We start from the raw sequence: 21,161 nt of genomic DNA on the forward strand, positions 1-21,161 counted from the left end.
CTTACAGAATGTCCTCAATCACCTCAACAGATCATTTATCTGATTTGGATGTAGTCAGTGTATTGGTCGAGTCCATTATACACCAAGTTACAAACACAACCCCCCCCACAATAAAAAACATTTACCGTAACTGATTGTCTATGCAAGTGGACCCAGACATTCAAAGTTTTGAATCGACCCTGCGAGCACAGAAAGCACAGAAAGCAAACCAGGGAATGTCACACAAATAAATGGGTCAGGAAAAAGTAATTCTCGTTATTAATTCAATTACAGTGCACTAAAACCAGAACACTAAATGTTAAGGGTAAAGTTTAGAGGAGATGATCCAGCCCACACACACCTTCAGCTCACTTCGAAGTAATAGATCGAGCAAAGATAAAGAGGCAGAGCATTATGTATGTTCCAGTGTGCTGGGGCATACAACCCAAACCAATGACTCTTGGCCTAGAGTATAACTTTGGTCGCATGCCCGGAACACACCACATTTTACAGTAAAACATTGCCGTAAAAAGCAGTATTGAACACCAACACGGTTTACCCGGCTATCAGTAGCTAGCTAGCACACGAGTCCATGTGATTTCATAAGTGCAGAAAATTTTCGCAAAATGGTACCAGGCAGGCAACCAAACCTCCGTGACCCCAAAACCAAGCCAACCGGGCATGCCATTCTTCCTGGACTACGTCAGTGAACCACTTCAGTGAACATTAAGAGGCTTGTAACAGGATATACTTCAACACTTGCACATAATACACCATCACCTTCCCCCCGTAAACCGCTGATTTTTTTTCTGTCTTTTTTAATTTCATAAAATACTTCAAGGTACAAATCCAAGTGGAAAGAGAAAAGACCTCAGCTGACACAAATTTACATTTAAATTGCTTTCAGAGGAATCTCCCATCTTTGTGGATGATACACCATAAAATGCAAATGCTTGTCTGCTGGTCGACTGCCGTGTCCTTCATTATGTAAGAGACTTTTACCTGAAGTGACAACAAGAACTGCATCTCGTCCTGAGTGGGTGGATTTCCTCTGCAACCAGTGGTTACATCACCTCCTGTCTCTTCACAAGCATTACTTAGCACTTGGCCGTTGTTTTGACGGATGGTCACCTGTGCTGGTTTGTTTTCCTAGACAGACAGGACACAATGACTGAGGACTGAACGTCCAACAAACACAATTTTAAAAGCAGGATGCCTCGAATTTATGGAAGTTTATTGGACAAGCCTCTGACACAACAGGAGATTTATGAGATTCTGAGCACTGAGCTAATATTTTCAAACACGCCACACCTGATAAACACCTTGTATTTTTAGTTTGTGTCAATAGTCATTAGTGCATTCAAACATTAATATATTCTGTAACCATAATTTCACACCACTGTCAACACTAGCAGGCTTGACTGTCAACACTTTGACGGCCAATGATTTCTCTCTTTTTTTATCCTCTCCACTCGAGTGGCATAACCAGCAAATATATCAATTTTAGAAATAATTACACCTGTTTCTCACATTCCCAATTCTGAGGTCCAAGTGAAAGTGATACAAGATCACATGGCGTGATCAGGCCACCATCTGGAGGAACCATTATTAAAAAAAAAAAAAAAAAAACATACGCTGGCAGTCTGATGGCAGACATCTCTCAGACAGAAAATGCATACCAGTGAGACCACCCCTAAGAAAGGCTCACAGTCACCCTCATGGTCATCCCATCGTAGAGGCTTAGAGCCAGCCTTGGCATTCTCCCCTCCCACCTTTTACTGGAGGATGTGATTCACACCAAAAACAAATATGCAATCCCCTTTCTTGGCAGCCTGGCACCAGCCCTGACAACGTGAGTTGCTCTTCGCAGTCATTGGCATTCCAGAAAGGATTTAATAGCTCCACGGACCAAGGAAGCAACACTCAAATATCAGACTTGGAGGCAGCAGCACTCTAGAGGATCACAGGAGTTAGTGAGGTGAGTTTATCATTCATCTGACATAAGGCAACACTCTCAGACAAAGATGTATTAGGTATTTATAGTTGACTATAATCTTTAATACTGTGCTAATCCTTAAAAATGCTTCACCCTTTAGAATCTAATCCAACAAAGTAGAAATCTGTGACAAGGGCCGAAACAAGACTTTATTTTGTTTTCTGCTCTCATTGGGTAGCCAATTATTTATTTATTTTTATTCAACTGTTTTTTTTAATGTACTTATTGTAAGTTTTTAAAAGAGTTTTGTGAAAATGAAAATATAGTGTCTCAGGAGTCATTTCTTGCATTTAAGAAATGCAAATAGGTGGGCTTCTAGAATCAATGGAAGTGTAATTAAAATTCCTGTCAGGAAGTAGCTCTTTTATCGTACTTTATATTTATATTCATCACTTAATACTTGTGGTTACTTTGTGTGCCGTAATTACTGTCCATAATCAATGGGTGTGTTTACGCAGCCTTTGCTTAGTTTGTAATTTTAAATATTCAATCAAATTCAAAATTTGTATTCGTCACGTCTTCAATCAATATGCGATACCAAACACAGAAGTGTTCCCAAAGGAAAATTAATTAATTTAATTTAATTAGTAACCAATACCCAAAGAAAAGAATGTACAATATCAGAAATGACTTCCACCTGCTCACTCTCTCAAGTTTTTACTGCTCAGCAGGGCAAAAGATACATTGCACACCCTTAAATCTATTTCTACCTAAAGTGGAAAGAGAGAGCTCGGTAATAACCCGCGCTGAGCAGACCTGACACTCACAGCTCTTTCACATGATCGGCCTCGGCACCATACATAGTTCTCCATACATGCCTGTAGTAGTGGCTCGCTTTTAATCATTTTTATGATGCTCCCAGTCGGCCTGAGTACACTCTGCAGTGCGGTGTTTCAGCGCGGGTCACACAAGCAGCTGGCCGCATGTGACATGAAACCCAGGAGAAAACAGCTCAAAGGCTTCAAATGTTTGTGGAGCTCAGAAATTTGAACATCCTGCAATTAGATTTTAAGAGCAACTACATGTGCTCTCTAACTCAGTTGCACAGTTAAAAGTATAAATAGAGCATTGATACTGTGTATTGAAGATGTGATGCATCGTACATGACACTCCTATAAAGCCATTCAGGTGTAAAATTAACCCTTTAGCTGATGGGAATGCGCTGCAATATAGGTAAAATGACTGTACACCAGAATTTGATTTCACAGCGCTTTAAAACTGCATTGGCTCATCAAAAATGATATGCGCGCATATCAAAATGTCAAAATGGGACGTCAACTTTTATGTGGCATGTGACCTATCAAATGTCCGTCCCATTTTCTCACGCTTCCACAGCTCAAAATATCACGCGCTTGTACTTGCAAGACAAGGGTTTGGCCTGAGTCGACTTAGGTGGTGAAAAAAAGCTTGTTCCAATTCTCAAAACTCAGTTTTGTTTTGTTTTGTTTTTTACAAGATGCCTGTATGTTATTTACATAAGGATGGTTTTAGATGATCAAATGTGTCTTGAAAAGGAAAACAAGGAAAACTCTTTAAGTATTAAATTAAGTTGTGTTGCTATGTGCTAGCTGGAGGTAGGAATCTAAGTCAAAAACGTCTTTCGTTTTGAAGAAGATAAAATGTCTTTATTAGCGACAGCTGCTAAAGCTAAAGAGTGGAGTCAGATGTTTGATCAGACAGATTTCTGGTTTGCCTTTAAACTTCAGGGAGGTTTGAAAACTGTGTATTTTAGTTCTATGCCTTGTCACGACAGCACCTAACAGACAGAATCTGCAATTATTACTTTGAGGGCAAACACATTCTCAGTCAATACTTCAGATTTATTTTTCAGTGGTTAGCTGGGAAGATTACTCGGTGCGTTTCAATCCATTTTTAATTAAACATCTCAAATACACATCGGTGGCCGTGCATGCCGTCGGTGTCGGGGCAAGGGCAAGGGCAGATTACAATCAATATTTACAATTTGGGAACACAGGTGTCTCTTCAGCAAGCCTGTGAAGCAAACACCCATACCGAAATTGCAAAATGCTGCTCTGTAGATAGTATATTCTAGCTGTAGGCAATCTGCTCTTTGACGAACAAAAAGCTTAATTGCCTACCATATAATTGCTATTTTAATCTATAAGAGATTATCCAACCAAGCCAGTTAACTAAAAATGTATTCCAGTCAAAATGACAACGTAAACAAAGTTAAAGGTTACGAGATCAGACTTTAATAAAAGAGGCCGTTCATCACACTTGCGATGCCCGTTGCAAGCACGCCCTAATAATAGACTGTGATGTAGCGTTTGCCGACTTCTTTTCAATGCGAGCAAAAGGTCAAACTCAAACTAAAGGAGGAGTTTTCTTGTTACACGTTTCTGATTCCATTTAGTGTTGCACTATTAAAAATTTCAGTGTGACACATTTTTACGAGTTGACTTCAATAACTCCTGCCAATAAACAAAAAACAAACAAACAAAGATCTTACGCTCAATCTTAGTTTTGACATCAAGAAAAATGTCAGCAACCTGAAACAAGAAAGGCTGGGAAAAAAACAGGTTATCTTTGTATTTTATGACTGAAATCCATACTGTGCCATTCATCTGTGTATTATTGTCTACAGCTGAAGAAAGTTTTGTACAGTCCATCAAGGAATCAAAGGAAGCAAGATGGTTCGACGCTCAGTGGTGACGGATGGCACCGGCACAGGCCAAGGTAAAGGCCCATATCTCAGTTTGCTTTGGAATGTAGCATTTCAAAAGATCAAAAAAAACTGTTATATTGAGGAGTTTATTATTATTATTATTATTATTATTATTATTATTATTATTATTATTATTATTATTATTATTATTATTATTATTCAATGTCATAATGTGTTTTCTTTTGAGTTAGAAATGAGTTAGAATATAAGATGTGTTGACAGTGTTCTTATTTTGAAGGAAATCTGATCAAAACAAACTCTCCAGATGACTTTTTCACAGTTCTATCAAAATGCACATGTTCTCAAGCAGTGAACGTGTGCTTTGCGGTAGCACTTAAGAACATAAATGTGTCATCATCTGCCTTGCTGCGGGCTCCACACACTTCGGCTTTTCATGACAAGCAGAAGAGATAAATTAAAAGAGAAATATACACTGCATACCTGGTAACAGATGGAGTTTCCAGGCTTGATGCACCAGTGGATATCAAAATGAGTCTCTTTTCTTTCTTTTTTTTTCATGGTCATTTGTCATTGTTTTCAGTGATTGATTGCGGTATACAAATTATGCTGCAGCATGACATGGACAAACAAGGAAAGATGCTCAAACTATTACACTATTACAAGGCCCAGTGTGTGCAGGGATCTATTGCAATGAAATGGAATACAAACAACTAATGTGGTACCCCTTGCTAAGCATCAGTGAGGAGCCGCCTTAAAAAGGTCACCATATTGCATTTTTACAGTAGTCCTGGAAAACTGATCTGCTTCGGGTTTCATAATGACATCATGCCGGGTATAAGTAAGAGATCAAGTAGGACATTTGAAGACAAGCATTAGCATAGTTTGTAATATGCTTTCTCACAATTGTGGCTTTTCCATTACACATTGTTAGCAATACTCACCTCAACTTGACTCTACTTGGCTTTAGTATTTTTTTAATGTATTTCAATTGAGTCACAATCGCCAGGGCAGGGCTGCCCTAAAGTCCTTTGATGCTATATGTCATGGTACCACCTGACCGCACCTGGCTGTTTACCTCGTCTATTTTACTAAAGGCAAAACACGCATTGGAACCAAACCGAGTAGAACTGAGCCAAGTACTGTAGGTGGTGGTGGGAAAGCTCCATTAGACACCACTAAATTTTAGACAATGGACCTTTAATGAGGACTGTTACACTCATCTACTAAACACCACAACCGCGTTGTCTTCCATCGTACCACATTTCTGCTGTCATACATTAAAATCTTTCACCAAGGTGAATTATTTAAGTTAAATCCACAATTCCACGCTGCTGCTGTGCTGACGTGCTGTATATGCTCTTTGACATGTTCCTCATCAGACCTTGATGAGGACCACTTCAATGGTAAAGAAGGTATGCTCAGGGAAACCGTGATCAGCCAACTGATCCCGTTGTCTGAAAGGCTTCTTCAGGCATGAGGAACTGATCCAATGTGTTTATTAATATGCTGAGCGTACATGTGCGGTACGTAGATATGCAGGTGCAAACCTCATATCTGTCCTCAGGAGGAATTTCAGGTGTCAGATTCTGGACTAAAAAAATGAATGGAACACTAGAATGTAGAATAAAATAGATAATCATGAACTGTTGGAGGCAGTTAACATAAAACATTCTAATACGTCTCGTGTTAGAATGTGTTTCCGCATGGTTTACATGTTTGATTATTGGATCGTTAAAAAGAGAAGGGAGTTTGCCAGGGCGAGTCTGTTGGGGATTTTTTTTTTTTTTTTTTGGCCGTTCTTTTCATTACCCTACTGTTTAGTGTATTGTCTATGACATTTCATTTTCCGATACTCACAGCGGGGATCAAGAAAAGATCACGGGTCCCTGGGGTGATGATTACACAGTTCATTGAGACGCTCCCGGAGGGAAAGAGCCATCCAGACTTCACCCGCAAGCCAATCGCTCTGACCATCCAAGAAGGTAGGACTGATAGTTGGGGATCCCCTTAAAACCTCTGTCTCACAGAGGATTCACCTTTTATAATTGACGTTAGTCAGCATGATGGATTATCCATGACTCTCATCCACCAGAAGCAGGTCAGCGTGCTTTCATAAAATCAGGCTGCTTCATCATGCTGATGAAATTCCAGTAGACTAATATTAGCAAAGGCCTTTAAGGGTGTGAGAAAAGCCAAAGGCTAAGGTTTCAGATCATTGCATTAGGTGAAAGGTGTCTGGACAATGTCTGGGTCGTCCATCACTGAGGAGATTATGAAACAATTTGTCACTAATCATCATACAAATACCAAAAATCACATTGATCCCTAATTGAATAGATTTATTTTTTTTATCTCCTCTAGGAAAGTTTGCCTTTTTCAAAGCCATTGTCACCGGAGACCCGCAGCCGACCGTGACGTGGAGCAGAAATAATGGAGATGTGTCTGATACGTCGAGATACCAGACGAAATATGACGCCAATTCCAATGAGCATACGTTTGAGGTAAGTGATGCAGCCCAGCCACAGCAACACAACACGCTGAAGCAAAGGGGAGGTGTAAATAGTGACATGAAATAAAGAGCAGGCAGCTAAGAGCAGCTCTTAAACAATATTATCATCCAACCTTTAAATGTGCTTTACAGATAATCTTTTTCTTTGCAGTGAGGGGATTTTACACATTGTGAGATGAGCATGCTCGCGGTTCAGTGAAATAGGTTGACTGTGTCTACCCTAATTTTTCTCAGTGCTGAGGGAAATTGAAAAATGTAAAAGGAAAAGGTACATAGCCACACACCAGGAGGCAGCCTGACTATGTAGCAAGTGCGTGAGTGTTTCAATCAAAGTGCCCTGTTGTGTGTGCAGTGTCACGGGGGATATGTATTTTCTTTTTAAGACATAGCCCATTTTGAAGGAACCTTCTATAAAGCACATAATGAATATAAAACAATTTGCGAGAAAATATGGCCTTTTTCTGAACTTCAAAGACATTTCACCCCACCATTTCTTATCCTCATAACAATTCTGTACTTTCACAAAGGGAAAGGATTTAAAATGATAAAAGACCAACAAATGAAAAAAAACACAAACAGGACGTGGCGATTAAATTTGTCTCAAGACAGAAATGTTTCAATTTCCATTACATTTATTTTAATAAAAAAGTCCAGTAAAGCACAGGCACATTCTGCCAGGCACCTTTTGACTAAAACAAGCCTTTCCATTCTTCTATCCAGCTATTCTCTTGTCTTCTCTTTCTCTCAAAGCATCTTCTTTGGTCTCTTTGGCACCTTTGTCATTGCAAACATGGGGCATGGAGACTCGTGACCGCGCAGATTTTAGCAAGGCAGGAGGTGTTGATGGTGGTGTGTGAACTGTTGGCATAGGGAAAGGTGATAAAGGGTACTGGGCAGGCAATGTTTCGAGGTCCTCAGCCAGCCCAGGTCGATGTGCCGTGCCATGGGAAAGGTTGCCATTCTCAAATGTTACAAGTCAGTGAATCATTAAAATGACTTTATTTTAAGGTTAGCGAAAACTGCTGCTGTGTTGCTTTAAACTCCCATGTCTTCACTTCAGCAATGTGTGCAACAATTCTCTGTGGCAATCAATTAACTCCCCAGAGAAGGGAAAAGTCCATCCTTTATTTATTTTGCTCTCCCCACCTTCACCACCCCACCACAAGTGTGTGCTAAAACATACAGTTCTGGAAATCAGCTCTATGTGGCATCAGAAAGGGCACCGATACCTCTCTCAGGCTAGTGCCAACAATCCCTATTAGATTTTCCTTCCACATTTTGCGACAGCCTCACTGCCACCTTTTGTCTCCTTCCGGATGTGTGAGGTACCAGAAAGTGTCACTTTTTTTTTGCTGAAAACAAGCATTTTTTTCCTTTTTCTTTTTTTTGTGGATCGGGAGAGTTTCTTTCTTGGATAATTACCCATAAGATATTAACTGCAGTTCCATATGAAATTAAAGGCCTGAAAAAGACACAAATTATCACGGCACAAGATTTAATATAACAAGCATACAAATGTTTCATTTCCCCGGTATGTGGCTTATGTTGTGGTATGTTTTCTATGTTGCAGATGCCAAATGTTATGCCCGATCAAGCCGACACGTACAAGTGTTTTGCAGTAAATGAATACGGGCAAGCGGTAGTGACAGTTGTCCTGAATGTTATTGAAGGTGAGGATTCTTTCACAACGTCTAAATAATGTGGATTATATCATTACACCCAATTGTATTTCACATTTAGCTTTGTACAAAGCGAATGTCTTGGTTTTTTTTTTTTTAATGGGGGTCTCGTAAGCACTCAATAATTTGAACTTTTTCTTCTTCTCCTTCAGTTGGTTTCAACAAGAACAAAGCAGCCCAGCAACCGACGGAGGCGACTGAAGTGAATTTTAAGAAAGTGCTGAAGAGGAAGAGGTAGGTTTGCATTTCAGACCGTCCTTCATTTGATTCCCACTGTGGACCAGTCACACGGGCCTCGTTATGATTCACAGCAAAATCGTGGCCAAGTCAGAGGAAGTTGAAAAAAAGGACGGCGAAATTGATCCCAAGTTCTGGGAGCTCCTAATGAGCTCCGACAAGAAAGACTACGAGTCCCTGTGCGCCGAATATGGAGTGACCGACTTTCGCTGGATGCTCAAGAAGCTGAACGAGATGAAGAAAGAACGTGAAGAAGAACAAGCGCAGGTCTGTAGATCGTGGGCCGATTATCCTGGAGAGGACAGCTGACAACTGTCTGTCACATGGATTCATTTGAAAACGTTGTTGACCATCAATTTTCCTATTCTCCCGTCGCCCCCAGTTTGTCAGGAACCTGTCGAATCTGAAACCAATTCATGTGCACGCAGACGGAACCGCATCCTTTGAGCTTGACATGGATCTCATTGAGCCCAGCAAGTCTATTTTCCTGTACAAGGTCAGTCTTCCTCTCCTGCGAAAGTTTGATAAAGTCGGCATGAATTGGTGTCCTTCACAGGTCCTATTGCTTTTTACCACCTCCTCCCTTGGAAGCAATCAAGTCAATAATCCTTTGTGTTCACGAGTGCCATTGCCATGCTGATTGGTCACCTTTCCTCAAGCTGTTTACAAGATGCTGCAATTACAGAGGAGGATGAAAAGGATCATAAAAGAAATTCATTCTCTCACAGGATGGTGTAATGGTCCCATATACAAAGGAGCTGGGAGAGAAGATGCGACACAGCCTCAAACAAATCGGGAGAAAGTACGTTTTCAGTATGAGGGACCTGATGCCAGACGATGCTGGGCTGTACCAGTTGGATGTGGAGGATGTGACGATGTTTTCGACGGAATTTAAAGGTGAGTCTTAAGCTTTCTTTAGTCTGCGGGATCAGAGCAGATGAAACAAAAATACAATGATTGTTTTGGGTTTTTTTGTTTCTCTCTTTTATCTCTTATCTTTGTTTACAGTCCCCGCGGTGGACTTCTTAGTGAAAATCCAAGAAGTGAAGGCAATGGAGAGAGAAGACGCTGTTTTTGAATGCGTGCTGTCAAATCCCTTCTCCAAGATTTTGTGGTTTGGCAAGAATCTGCCGCTGGAACAAGGGGATAAATACGATATTGAGGTTTCTGAGGACAAGCTGATTCACAGGCTGGTGGTCAAAGACTGCATGGTGGTAGACAAGGGAATTTATTCTGCCTGCGCCGGAATAAAATCCTGCAACGCTTGGCTTATTGTCGAAGGTAGGACATTAGACGACACCAACACAAAAAAAAAAAATAAATAACAAAAAGAAATGCCAATCACGGCTGTGATGATTCACAGAAGGAACAATTAGAAACCTCAAGTCACACCGAATGCTTCCTCACACTCTGACATGCCACATTTAACACATTGCACGGCTCTTTTCCCCTTCGATGTTCAATACAGCTGATAAAGATGCGCAGAAGGGCAAAAAATCCGCAAGGAAAACAACACGAGCAGGAGGCGCTGGGATAGATCTGCAGAAGGTCGCCGAGGAGCAGCAAGTCAAGTTAGAGAAGGAGAGGGAGGTCATAAAAGAACAGATTAAGGTAGCAAAAGAAGCGGCGGCGGCTGCACCTCCACCTGAAGCCCCTCCAGCTCCGTCGCCTGCCAAACCCAAACCCAGTAAGAATGCCAAGCACAACGTTCAGAATAAGATTTGAATGTGTTCATCAAAACTGATGAGTCGTTTTATATTCAAGCATGATCTTCAATAATGGTATCGTTTTAGTTGACTTGCACTGTAATGATGCAGTAACTTGTCGAAACATTGACAAGTTTTAATGTTCAACAGAGCCAGCACCAGCGGAGGAAAGCACACCTGGTAAGGAACACAAACAGAAGAATAAGTTTTATAAATGAAATTCAGTTGTAGTTGATATATAGTATATAACACTGTATTAAATGTACTGTTTACAGTGCATATCTATCTATCTTTCTATCCCAACCAACCTACCAAACTTACCTCTCATGACATAGATTAAAACTCAGTCTTCTAATATTTGGTCTGCTCAAAGAGTCACTGCTGTCATGATGCTGCCACTGTATTGCCCTGTTTCTGACATATTTTCCACCAAATATGTCATCATCACTGTTCATTTTGCTTAGCTTTAATATATTTATCAAAATCTAATATTGTAATTATCTTGCCTAATAGCTTGTATTCTGCTATTTGAATGGCCCCTTTCACTTACTGCAAAGTTATAAACCTAAAATAACTTTGTATTCAGCGGTAAGTTAGTTATTACTGACACTAATGATTATTATTGATACTATCTGTATCAATACTGGCAGTAGTAGAAAACTCCATTAAACATCTTATCAAGTCCAACAATACAACAATCAAATATGTAACAATGCAGATCAAAATTAGTTTTCTCCCCCCACAAATCTGTGCATTCACAAGCAAGAGCAGTGATGGAACGGAAAACGAGACGCTCCTGGAAACAACAACAATGTAGCGTCATGTGTGCGGTTGTTTAAAACCCCCTAGTGGGATACAGCCAGAGGGTGGAGATCAAGCCCACCGTCCAAATGGTGCGTTAAGCCAACCAGTTTATGATACATCTCTATATTCTCTATACGTTCTCTATATCAGATTTCAAATAATTCAAACTGAATGACTAGTCACAGTTGCACCAGCGCCGACACTGACTCACAGCTGTGTACTCGAGGATTATCACTGACTAGTCACAGCTGCAGTGTTCCACATCTTGTGAGGGACACCTGCACACATACAGTCCAGCGACTTGCAAGTCAAGTTTCTGTTTCTTCAAATACACATAAAATGGAAATATTAGCATATTTAGCAGAAGGAATTAATTTAATTGAGTATATACATGTACTTTTTTTTATACATTTTATTTGAGTGAGTATTTTTTATATTTTTATTTGATTGCAATAAGTATAATATATTGCAATATCGCAATATATATATACTTAATACTGTGTTGATCATCAGCAGGTCAGTCAGACGAGACGCCAGCGGTCGAAGCTGAAGACGGTAAGAGAGACAAAAGTGAAAACACAACACACTGAGTGGAAGGAGTTTAAAATCCAATTTAAATGACCAATTGTCATGCAGTACATGCAGCAGTTTGCACCGAACCGCATTTTGCAGGTTGATGCCAAACACAGAATACAACGATAACTTTAAAACACAACATCAGTTTTAAAAAATATGAGTAACAAAACTAGTTAAATGACCCACAATCCAAGGGAACGTTCGTCTTAAAGGCACCATTTATGCCTCTGGGTGCTGAAGGTTTTTTCTTGATGCCTTTCACGGCAGCGTTTTGAAAGAACACTTTCAATTTATTTTTGGCTGCGTTTAATCTCGTCAGCGATTTGGCCGCATTTGATCTGTCAACCAAAAAAAAAACACAACTGGAAAAGAGGCGTGCAGCTACTGGCAGATTCCAAGTCATGCAGAAAGAAAACAGCTCCATCACGAAAAACTTCTCAGCACCAAAGTGCAACGATTATACTGAGAAACAGGGTGAGGATTGCCTTCAGTGCCATTGTTGTCGTTAGATAATCTGTACAGCAGCTATCTACTAATCTCATCAGTTCACATTAGAACAATCTCGCTGAATAAATAGTGCCACAGCTAGAATTGAGGTCACATGCAGGGTTCAAAAGCAGGAGGGAGCGCGATAATGCAAACACTGCCTTTCATGAGCTGCGCTTGGACTTGGATAAAAGGAAAAAAAACAGACATGTTTGAATGTGATATTAATGCAACGGTCTTGTTGGGCTAATGTCCTTGTTTTCTTCTTCTTTGTTTGCTGCTCGTCACTGCTGCTTGCTTCTGATGTCTGGCTTTAGAAGTTGTGCAACTCGGAACTCTATTAAATGTGCATCCCAATTTGTTGAAACACAAACAGACACGGTTATACTTTGTTTTATTTCCTCTCTGCGAATTGTTATTCTTTTTTCTCCCATTAATACTCAAGGGTAACCCATTTTTGCAGGGGCTGATATCAATAAAACATCTTATCGGAGCAACTGTGGAACCACCGAGCTGAAACAGAAGCATGTGTCGCAGTTGTGATTCATTGTTGTGTACTTTCTTCCATGGTAATCCTCCAGTCGGAGCTGCTGTATGAATATGCAAAGCACGGAGTCACCTTGTTTTTGTTTGGCGTAGAGGCGGAAATTACCTGCGGACTCTCTGATACGTATGTTCATCTTGGAAAACCAGCCGAGTTGAATGTAATGATGAACAAAGACTGTGGCGGTGCCTGGTTCAAAGACGGAGAGCAGGTAAAAAGCCACGTTCTCACAACTGCCCAAGAAAGAGATTTTTTTTCTATGCCATTGAGATAGATAGATAGATAGATAGATAGATAGATAGATAGATAGATAGACAGATAGATGAAAATGTGCACTTACAAAATTAGTTTTAAATAATTTCCCTGCAAATGTTCCTTTTTTTCATCTGCTAGCTCACTTCTGGCTCAGGGGTCACCATTACCAAAGATGGAACTAATCACAAGCTCGTAATTCAGAACTGTAGCGATGACAACTCTGGAGTTTACCGTTTCGTAACAGGAGACCTGAGCACACAAGGAAAGCTAACTGTTGGAGGTAATATTGCATGCTGTTGTACGTATGTACAGTACATTCTGCGGTATCTCCTGTGTACTTAAACTGATGGGACTGTGTTTTGCACAGATGTGCCCGAGTTTGACCCGGATGACCTTCACAAGTTCTCCAAACCTGTGATCATAAGAATTGGTCAGAATGCCACTTTCAAGATGCCCTTTACTCCCCAAGAGTCTCTGGTGGTGAGCTGGTTTAGAGACGGCTCTGAGATCAAAGACGGAGGAGGGGTCAAGATTACCAGGGAACCCAATCACAGCCGCCTGCTGCTCAGAGACTGCCTGAGGACGGACGCAGGGGAAATAAAAATTCAACTCAAAAACCCATTTGGAGTTGTGGAGGCTACATCTCAACTTATTGTGCTGGGTAGGGAAAAAAACCCTAACAAAACAAACAAAAAAAAGAATCTTAACAAAAAACAAAGAATTTGTCAAACCAAAGACTTTCACTAACACGCTCAACAATTTGCTTAGCTAAGGCATGTAGCCCAATTCGAACTGTCAGTACATTTTGAAAACTACTAAAAGCAGGGATGCTAGAAAATACGTTACTCCAATCTCAATGCCTGTGACACATTGTCTTCTGCACACTGGATATTAACTTAACATTCATGTTTTTGGTTGTGGGGGAAAACCAGAGGAAATCACAGCCATTATACCCCCAGTCCTAAACTGTGTACTGCTGTTTTATTTTTGGGTTTTTTTTCTGGAAGTAATTTGCACCCCCACTTCTTTGTCCTTCACTTTTTCAACAGGAAATCGCAAACAGATAGTAAAGACATGTTTAAAGTTCATAAAAGCCTGACAACTTTGTTTGCATTGGCTAATGTTAAGCTAATTAACGTTCGCTTGCACAGTAATGTCATGCCACCACGCCCCTTCCATTCACTACATCATCAATATGACCTGAATCCGTGTCCGTCATCACACATTCAATTTTTGGGACCACTGTGACTGCTCCAGCAGTTCTCAGTGTCTCAATATGAACCTTTAAAAAACGCTGTGTTGAAGAAGTGTGAATTCTGGCACACTCCACACCTATTCCTTGTATGTAGCACCGTGCTAATCATTCCTCTGACGCTGCAACAGATCGGCCAGGCCCGCCTGAGGGTCCGGTGGAGACTGTCGAAACCACCTCTTCAGTCATTGAGATCCAATGGAAGCCTCCAAAGGACGATGGCGGTGCCGCTGTCACCAACTACACCGTGCAGAGGCAGCAGGCCGGACAGAACCTCTGGACAAACGTGGGGGACATTTTGGCTGAGAAGACCAGCTTTAGGGACAGGAACGTGACTCACGGGAAGAAGTACAACTACCGCATCTGTGCAGAAAACTCAGAGGGCGTCAGCGATGCCCTGGAGACGACTGATAGCATTATGGCTGGTGTGATGAGTAAGTGCAGAGCAAAAAACAAATCCTTATTTGCCTCCTCACCTCAAATCCCATGCTAAATTCCCTCAGGGTGTAATAAATGAAAATGCCTCCAGACCGGTTTAGAGCTTGTTTGGAATCGTTTATCACCAACACAACTGAGTCACTGTACAATGTCGACTTTTTATCTTAGCTCTTCTACTTCCTCAAACTCCAAGGGGAATATTTTGTAATATCCTGCTATAATGATATGTATATATATATATATATATGTGTATATATATGTATATATATATATATATATATATATATATATATATATATATATATATATATATATATATATATATATATATACATATGTATATATATATATATATACATATGTATATGTATGTATATATATATACATATGTATATATATATATTTTTTTTTAATTCATTTTAAAGCTTATGCTTAGCTTACAGTTAACAAGCGTGCCTGTTTAATGTGATCTTACTTCAGTACTCTCTGGACCACCTGGGACCCCAAATGTTGTTAGTGCCTCCAAGACGTGCATCAACCTGACCTGGACCCCCCCAGAGGACGACAGGGGAGTCCCCATCATTGGCTACCAGCTGGAGAAGCGAAAGAAGGACACAAATCAGTGGATTGCCCTGAATGCAGTTAATGAACCAATTGAAGGTTTGTGTTCATCCGTCTCGCTCAGTTCATGTTCTTTAATATCATTTTAAAATAAAAATTTCCTTCCTTTCTATTATCTTCCTGCAATGCTGCTAGGCGAGAGCTACGCGGTGAAGGAAGTTACAGAGGGAGCCGAGTACGAGTTCAGGGTTTCTGCAATCAATGAGTCAGGAGCAGGGGACCTAAGCCCTCCTTCTGCAATGGTCTGTGCAAAGAATCCAAACAGTGAGTACTTCACTCTCTTCATCCGTGCATGTCAATGATTTGTCCAAAGCTTATTCTCCCTTTCATGTTGTGCTTCTTGCTGTCCAGTGAGACCTTGTTTTAAAGACCCAGAGGACTTCATTGTTGTCAGAGCAGGAAACTCTGTGCGAGTCAAAATTTGCTATGAGGTATGAGTACGCTTAGGGCTGCATTCACACTTAAATATGTCATGTCATCCAATCCTGGCAGCAGGGGGAGGAGGGCTCTCACATAATTAGTCATATGTTTATTATGCTGTTGAGACAGAATTGGCAGCAGCAGCTTGACGTCGACTGCAAAGTGCAAATCACTCACTGGCCTGGCTCGACAAGTCGCTGAAGTTGCCGACCCGCCACTGCAGCAGTCCCCGAGGCACTCTCATTAAAAAATGAATGGGGAATGCTAAGTTTTGGGCAGCACTGGATTTAATGTGAATAGCTGATGTATTACTGAGCCTGGGGAAATGTGGTTATTTCTGCATTTTGGATTATATTTTCCCACACCCACTAAATAATACACAAAGGAATGAATGTTACTCCAGTTCAACATGACAGCCTACAGCTCACACGGGGGTCTTGTACGCCTTCTCTGGTTACCTTCAGGCTGAACCTCCGCCTGAGATCACATGGCTGAGGGACGACGAGCCATTGTCCCCCTGGGTCCAGGTTATCAACACAGACGGGATGTCCCAGCTCGTTATCCCCTCGTCCAAGCGCTCAGACTCGGCCATTTACACCATCAAGGCCAAAAACTCTGTGGGCGAGGCCTTTTTTGACGTGGAGGTCAGAGTCACAGGTGAGCGCAGCGGAACAAGGCTATTTTGTGGATCAGTGCAGAGACAGTGTTTATGTTCCGTGGTGAAAATACTGGTAGATGACTAGATAACGGCACTTAAAAAGGACAGAAGAGGGATTCACCAAAGTGTCTGGCGAAGAGATCCAGCCAAGAGCACACACACGCCAGCGCGTCCTAGATCCGTTGAGAGCGCAACAAAGCAAGTGCTTCTCTCCTGTGTGGAAATCCTCCTCCTCCTGTTTCTCATTCAGCGTAGCGTGTGACGATATTTCTCACAAGCTCTGCGGCTCCCTCTGAAGGGGACTGCACACAGTGTGACACTTAAGCACAGGCGGCTGTGTTGCCCTCTCGCTGCTCTTGTGTGGGCTAACATCAATGCGGCCCCTGGCTGGATTCTGACCGTGATAAGATTACCATTTCAAAAGGAATATTAGAAAGTAGTTGTTTTGTGTTTAAATGTGTGGCTACAGTTTGTTTTACAGAGTGTAATTTTCTCCAACCGTCTCCATTTTCTAGTCACTGCAGTGACTAGAAAATGTCACTAAAGCCTATGTGCCATGCGACTAGTGACATATTGTTTTTGGATGATGGATTCTTTAAATGTGTTACAATCCAATGGACAACTCAATGTTGTGTTGGAAAATTAACAGAGACAAGACAACTTGACATTGTAATATTCTTTTTTACTGTGTGTCAATAAGTAACTGTTCAAATCAAGGTGTTAACTCCACTTGGGTAGATTTATTTAAGTAGAGAGAGCAACATTTTACTATAATTGATGGGAGTTGCTTCCAAAAAAGGAACAGCACCACAAATCTTTTCCACCTTTCCAGATGAGCCCAAGTCTCCAGGACCAATTGCGCTGGAGCAAACGGTCCAGGGCAAAGTGGTAATATCGTGGGCTCCCTCGCCAGACCAGGAGCTTGACGACCGGCTTTACTACATGGTGTCCCAGCACGACTCCAACACCAGAGTGTGGAGAACGGTAGCCGACCGCCTCTTCACTAACACGTACACGGCCAACAATATCCAGCCTGGGGTTGAGTACCATTTCAGGGTATACGCCAAGAATGACATGGGCCCCTCAGATCCATCTCAGTCACCCACGTGGGGCGCCAACAGCAACAGAGGTACATGCAGATACTTGTATTGCTGAAATTAATGTGCCTCTTAAGTCTTCAAAGGTTTCAAAAATCCTGTGCACAATAAGGCAACGGTACCTATATTTTATGTTTTGTCGTTCTGATTTCTCTCCCTGAACAGTTCAGAAAACTTCAAACGGAATCATTTCAAGCGAGTTCTGCTTTGAGAGGCCTCCCTCCATCCTGGTGCCTCTTAAGGTCCACACTCCGCCGAAAGGATACCAACTCTACATGACGTGTGCCGTCCGCGGATGCCCCGCGCCGAGAGTGTCCTGGTACCTGGATGACGTCTGCATCAACTTGGACAAAGACTATTACATCACCAACGCGTTTGGCGTTTGCTCCCTGTACATTCTCAGCGTCCGATCGAAAGACAGTGGCGAATACAAAGTGGTCGCGGTCAACCCTCTTGGCAAGGCAGAGTGCACCACTAAACTTGTTGTCAAAGGTAAGATTAACCAAGGACGGTCTTTGATGAGTATTTTCAAAAAAGCTTTGTTTTTGTTCATGTTTATTGTTTATGCTTTTCTTGCTCCACAGACTGACCGACCCAAAGGCGATGTGCAGAAAATGGGAGAGTAGTTGCTGATGAAATTATTTTAAGTGGTCTTAATAGTAATTCATTTATTTAGTTTATTTGGAATATGACTGATTTGATTTATGTGGCTGTTTTCTTGCCTCCGGCATTAGAACATGAATTATGTAGCAGGGATGTTGTTGCAAACCAGAACACTAAGATATCTGTCAAATTCTCAAAATGTCATGCTGTAAATTTACATTAAATTATCAAACTGATGGCTGTGTGTCATGTTCTTTGTCTTTTTTATTTGTTTCTGATCCACACATTTGTAATATATCACTGTACCTCTCTCCCTTTGGTGGGGGGCTTAGGGTTTGGCATTGGGCAGGCATTGGAATGCTTTCATTTTAATACCTGCAAATCAAATCTGCACTGAATCTGGTAAAGTAAACCCTGCGCGTTTCGTTTTTTACCAATAATAATAATAATGATAATAGACACAGCAAAAGAACCGGCACACCTTGAACTTTGTTTAATACTTGTTTTTAAAGGGGGGGGGGGGGGGGGTAACATTGTTTGAGAAAATGTGGCTCAGTGTTTACTCCCGATGGAAGAGGAGCGGCCCCATGATCTGAAGCATCGCATCATCTGTCAAACGCAGTTAAGGTATCTTTACACTGACAGCATGAATAGCTGCCAACACAACTAGGTCACCACTGTATGATTCGACTGCTGATGAAAGTAAAAGGTAACATCTTTATCATCTAGGCGGAACGTTTCGTGAACAAAACAAGATGTGTCACTTTCAAATGTTTAAGAACCATCCAACTTTGCTCAGGCTTCCCAGTATGCAGTACAATTGCAAGGGGTTTTTTTTCACAGGAATTGTCCTTATTTTAATGGCATTGGTGACAATCACATACTGTACGTAAATATGAACTATATACGCCACTCATCCACACCAGTATATTTCATCTGAAGATAAATGAGTCCATGTCTGCAGGTGCAGTCAAAAGTCTGCTGGAAGCATGTCGCCATGAAGCTTGAATCCATCTGACGCAGGTAACAACAGCGTTGCAATTGTTGTTTAAAGCGCTATCTAATTCATTTGGCATCATTTAGCTTCTACTCTCAAGAGGCAGCAGCGTCACTCTGCGCTCACATGGTTTGTTTTGGGGACACCGTTTGCCGGCTGCTATGCTGGAAATTAGAACCTACTGCAGGGCTGTGCTGCCAGCACTTGTGTCAGCTGTGTCGGTTCCATCAAAACATGACAGGATGTATGCCGCTGCGGTGCATTTACAGACAGCTCGGAAAAAAAGAACATGTTTAAAATGAATTCAACGGTTGTGGAAAAAGAAAGTGGAGGCGAGCAGGCACGACACAAGAAGTACGGGGAGACCCATCACTCCACAACATGCAAAAAAAACTGACTGATTTGGTTTGTGGGGTGTTTTTTTTTAACCACATTGCTTTCCATTATATGTTTTACTAAGCCTAGAGATCTCAATTCCAAAAAAATATATAGAAATGATCTAAAATCTGTCAGCTCTCGGATCTTTTTCTGAGGACTTGACCCAAATTCCACCAGCCTGCAGTTACCAGTACGGGATTAAAGTGCTTGTTTCTCCAAGCGGCTCTCAAAAACAATGACAAATGAACATGAAGAAGAAATAACAGAACCAAATGTGTTGCTGGTGTCCGCAAATAGGACTTTAAATTACTTTATCTGTGGTTGCAAAATGACTGGATCTAGAGATCAGCCTCTACATCGCCATTACAAAAAGAAGGGCTCAGTCGCAACACTTCTTTCCGACACGGGAGAAAACCAGAAACGTTCTAACACTCAACTTTACGAGCCAAAGCACAATCAACAAGTGATTTATCCAGCTCAACACCCCCACCCCAGTGGTGGTATCAAATTATTGCCCTGTGAGTGATGATTAGCCTAATCTCCTCACTCAACACAAGTAGCCAGTGACGTAATACAACTGCGCTCACTCATCAAGGGCAAAGTCATCTGGGTTGCAGGTTGTTCGTACGCAAGGTAAAAGTTGGCTGTAGGCGAAAATCAATAACAGCTCAGTTATAGATAAAATAAATGAATAAAATAAAATAAACAACGGTGGACTGAACCAAATATTTTGAAGTCTAGGCCTGTTGTGTCTTTAATGCATTTCAATAAAAGAAAGATATACAGGATATCTTGGGGAGCTTCAGCGAGTTTCATACATTGTGTGGGAATGAGCTGAGGGTTGGTCTTTAATGAGGCCGGGGTGACTATTCCACGAAACTCCGGCTGCGACCTGCTTGTTTAACCTCTTGACGGCGTAAAACCAGAAATCCCCCACAGTGCATTGCACATCCCCAATCCGCCGCCGCTGCCAACCCATGAGCAAGCATCTTTTTATAGTAGCGCCGACACACAGTGATAACATTTGAGATGATACTTTTGCAAGTCATTTTCCACCACAGATTTTTTTTCCCCTCAAATGTCTCATGTTCGTGTTTATTGGCCAATAAAAACACAGAAGGGTCATCACATTACTGGAGACTTGTGAAGCTGCCAATCAGAAACCCTGCCCTCGGCAGTTTTGACCCTTACAATACAGAGTAATTGTATCATCTATGAATTAACAAGGGAGGCATCTGGGACAACACAGTGACGAATTGAACACATGAACTCGCTGGAG

General features: G+C 41.4%; 1 protein-coding gene across 1 annotated transcript; it reads left to right on the forward strand.

The window, feature by feature from the left end:
- The first annotated feature begins 1,812 nt into the window (after positions 1-1,812).
- Positions 1,813-18,737, forward strand: igfn1.4 (immunoglobulin like and fibronectin type III domain containing 1, tandem duplicate 4). The gene is made up of 25 exons (XM_076024386.1): positions 1,813-1,957; positions 4,581-4,672; positions 6,002-6,034; positions 6,482-6,604; positions 6,984-7,123; positions 8,702-8,801; positions 8,963-9,044; positions 9,122-9,314; positions 9,430-9,543; positions 9,776-9,944; positions 10,056-10,328; positions 10,516-10,734; positions 10,904-10,933; positions 12,071-12,112; positions 13,259-13,374; positions 13,557-13,698; positions 13,786-14,079; positions 14,802-15,104; positions 15,589-15,768; positions 15,865-15,993; positions 16,081-16,160; positions 16,614-16,806; positions 17,640-17,936; positions 18,070-18,396; positions 18,489-18,737. Exons 2-25 carry the CDS (start codon positions 4,627-4,629, stop codon positions 18,491-18,493), a joined length of 3,630 nt encoding a protein of 1,209 aa, XP_075880501.1. The 5' UTR covers positions 1,813-1,957; positions 4,581-4,626; the 3' UTR covers positions 18,494-18,737.
- The last annotated feature ends 2,424 nt before the right edge of the window (positions 18,738-21,161 follow it).

This window comes from Nelusetta ayraudi, unplaced genomic scaffold (genome assembly GCF_046127955.1).
Source record: "Nelusetta ayraudi isolate G7.1 ecotype Tasmania unplaced genomic scaffold, CSIRO-AGI_Nayr_v1 ptg000017l, whole genome shotgun sequence".
NCBI lineage: Eukaryota > Metazoa > Chordata > Actinopteri > Tetraodontiformes > Monacanthidae > Nelusetta > Nelusetta ayraudi.

Excerpts from the sequence above, each read along its gene's own strand:
- igfn1.4 (XM_076024386.1), top strand. The coding sequence starts at position 4,627 with ATGGTTCGACGCTCAGTGGTGACGGATGGCACCGGCACAGGCCAAG. Across the intron at positions 13,699-13,785 it reads AGGAAAGCTAACTGTTGGAG|ATGTGCCCGAGTTTGACCCG; the intron begins GTAATATTGCAT and ends TGTTTTGCACAG. Across the intron at positions 16,807-17,639 it reads CGTGGAGGTCAGAGTCACAG|ATGAGCCCAAGTCTCCAGGA; the intron begins GTGAGCGCAGCG and ends CCACCTTTCCAG.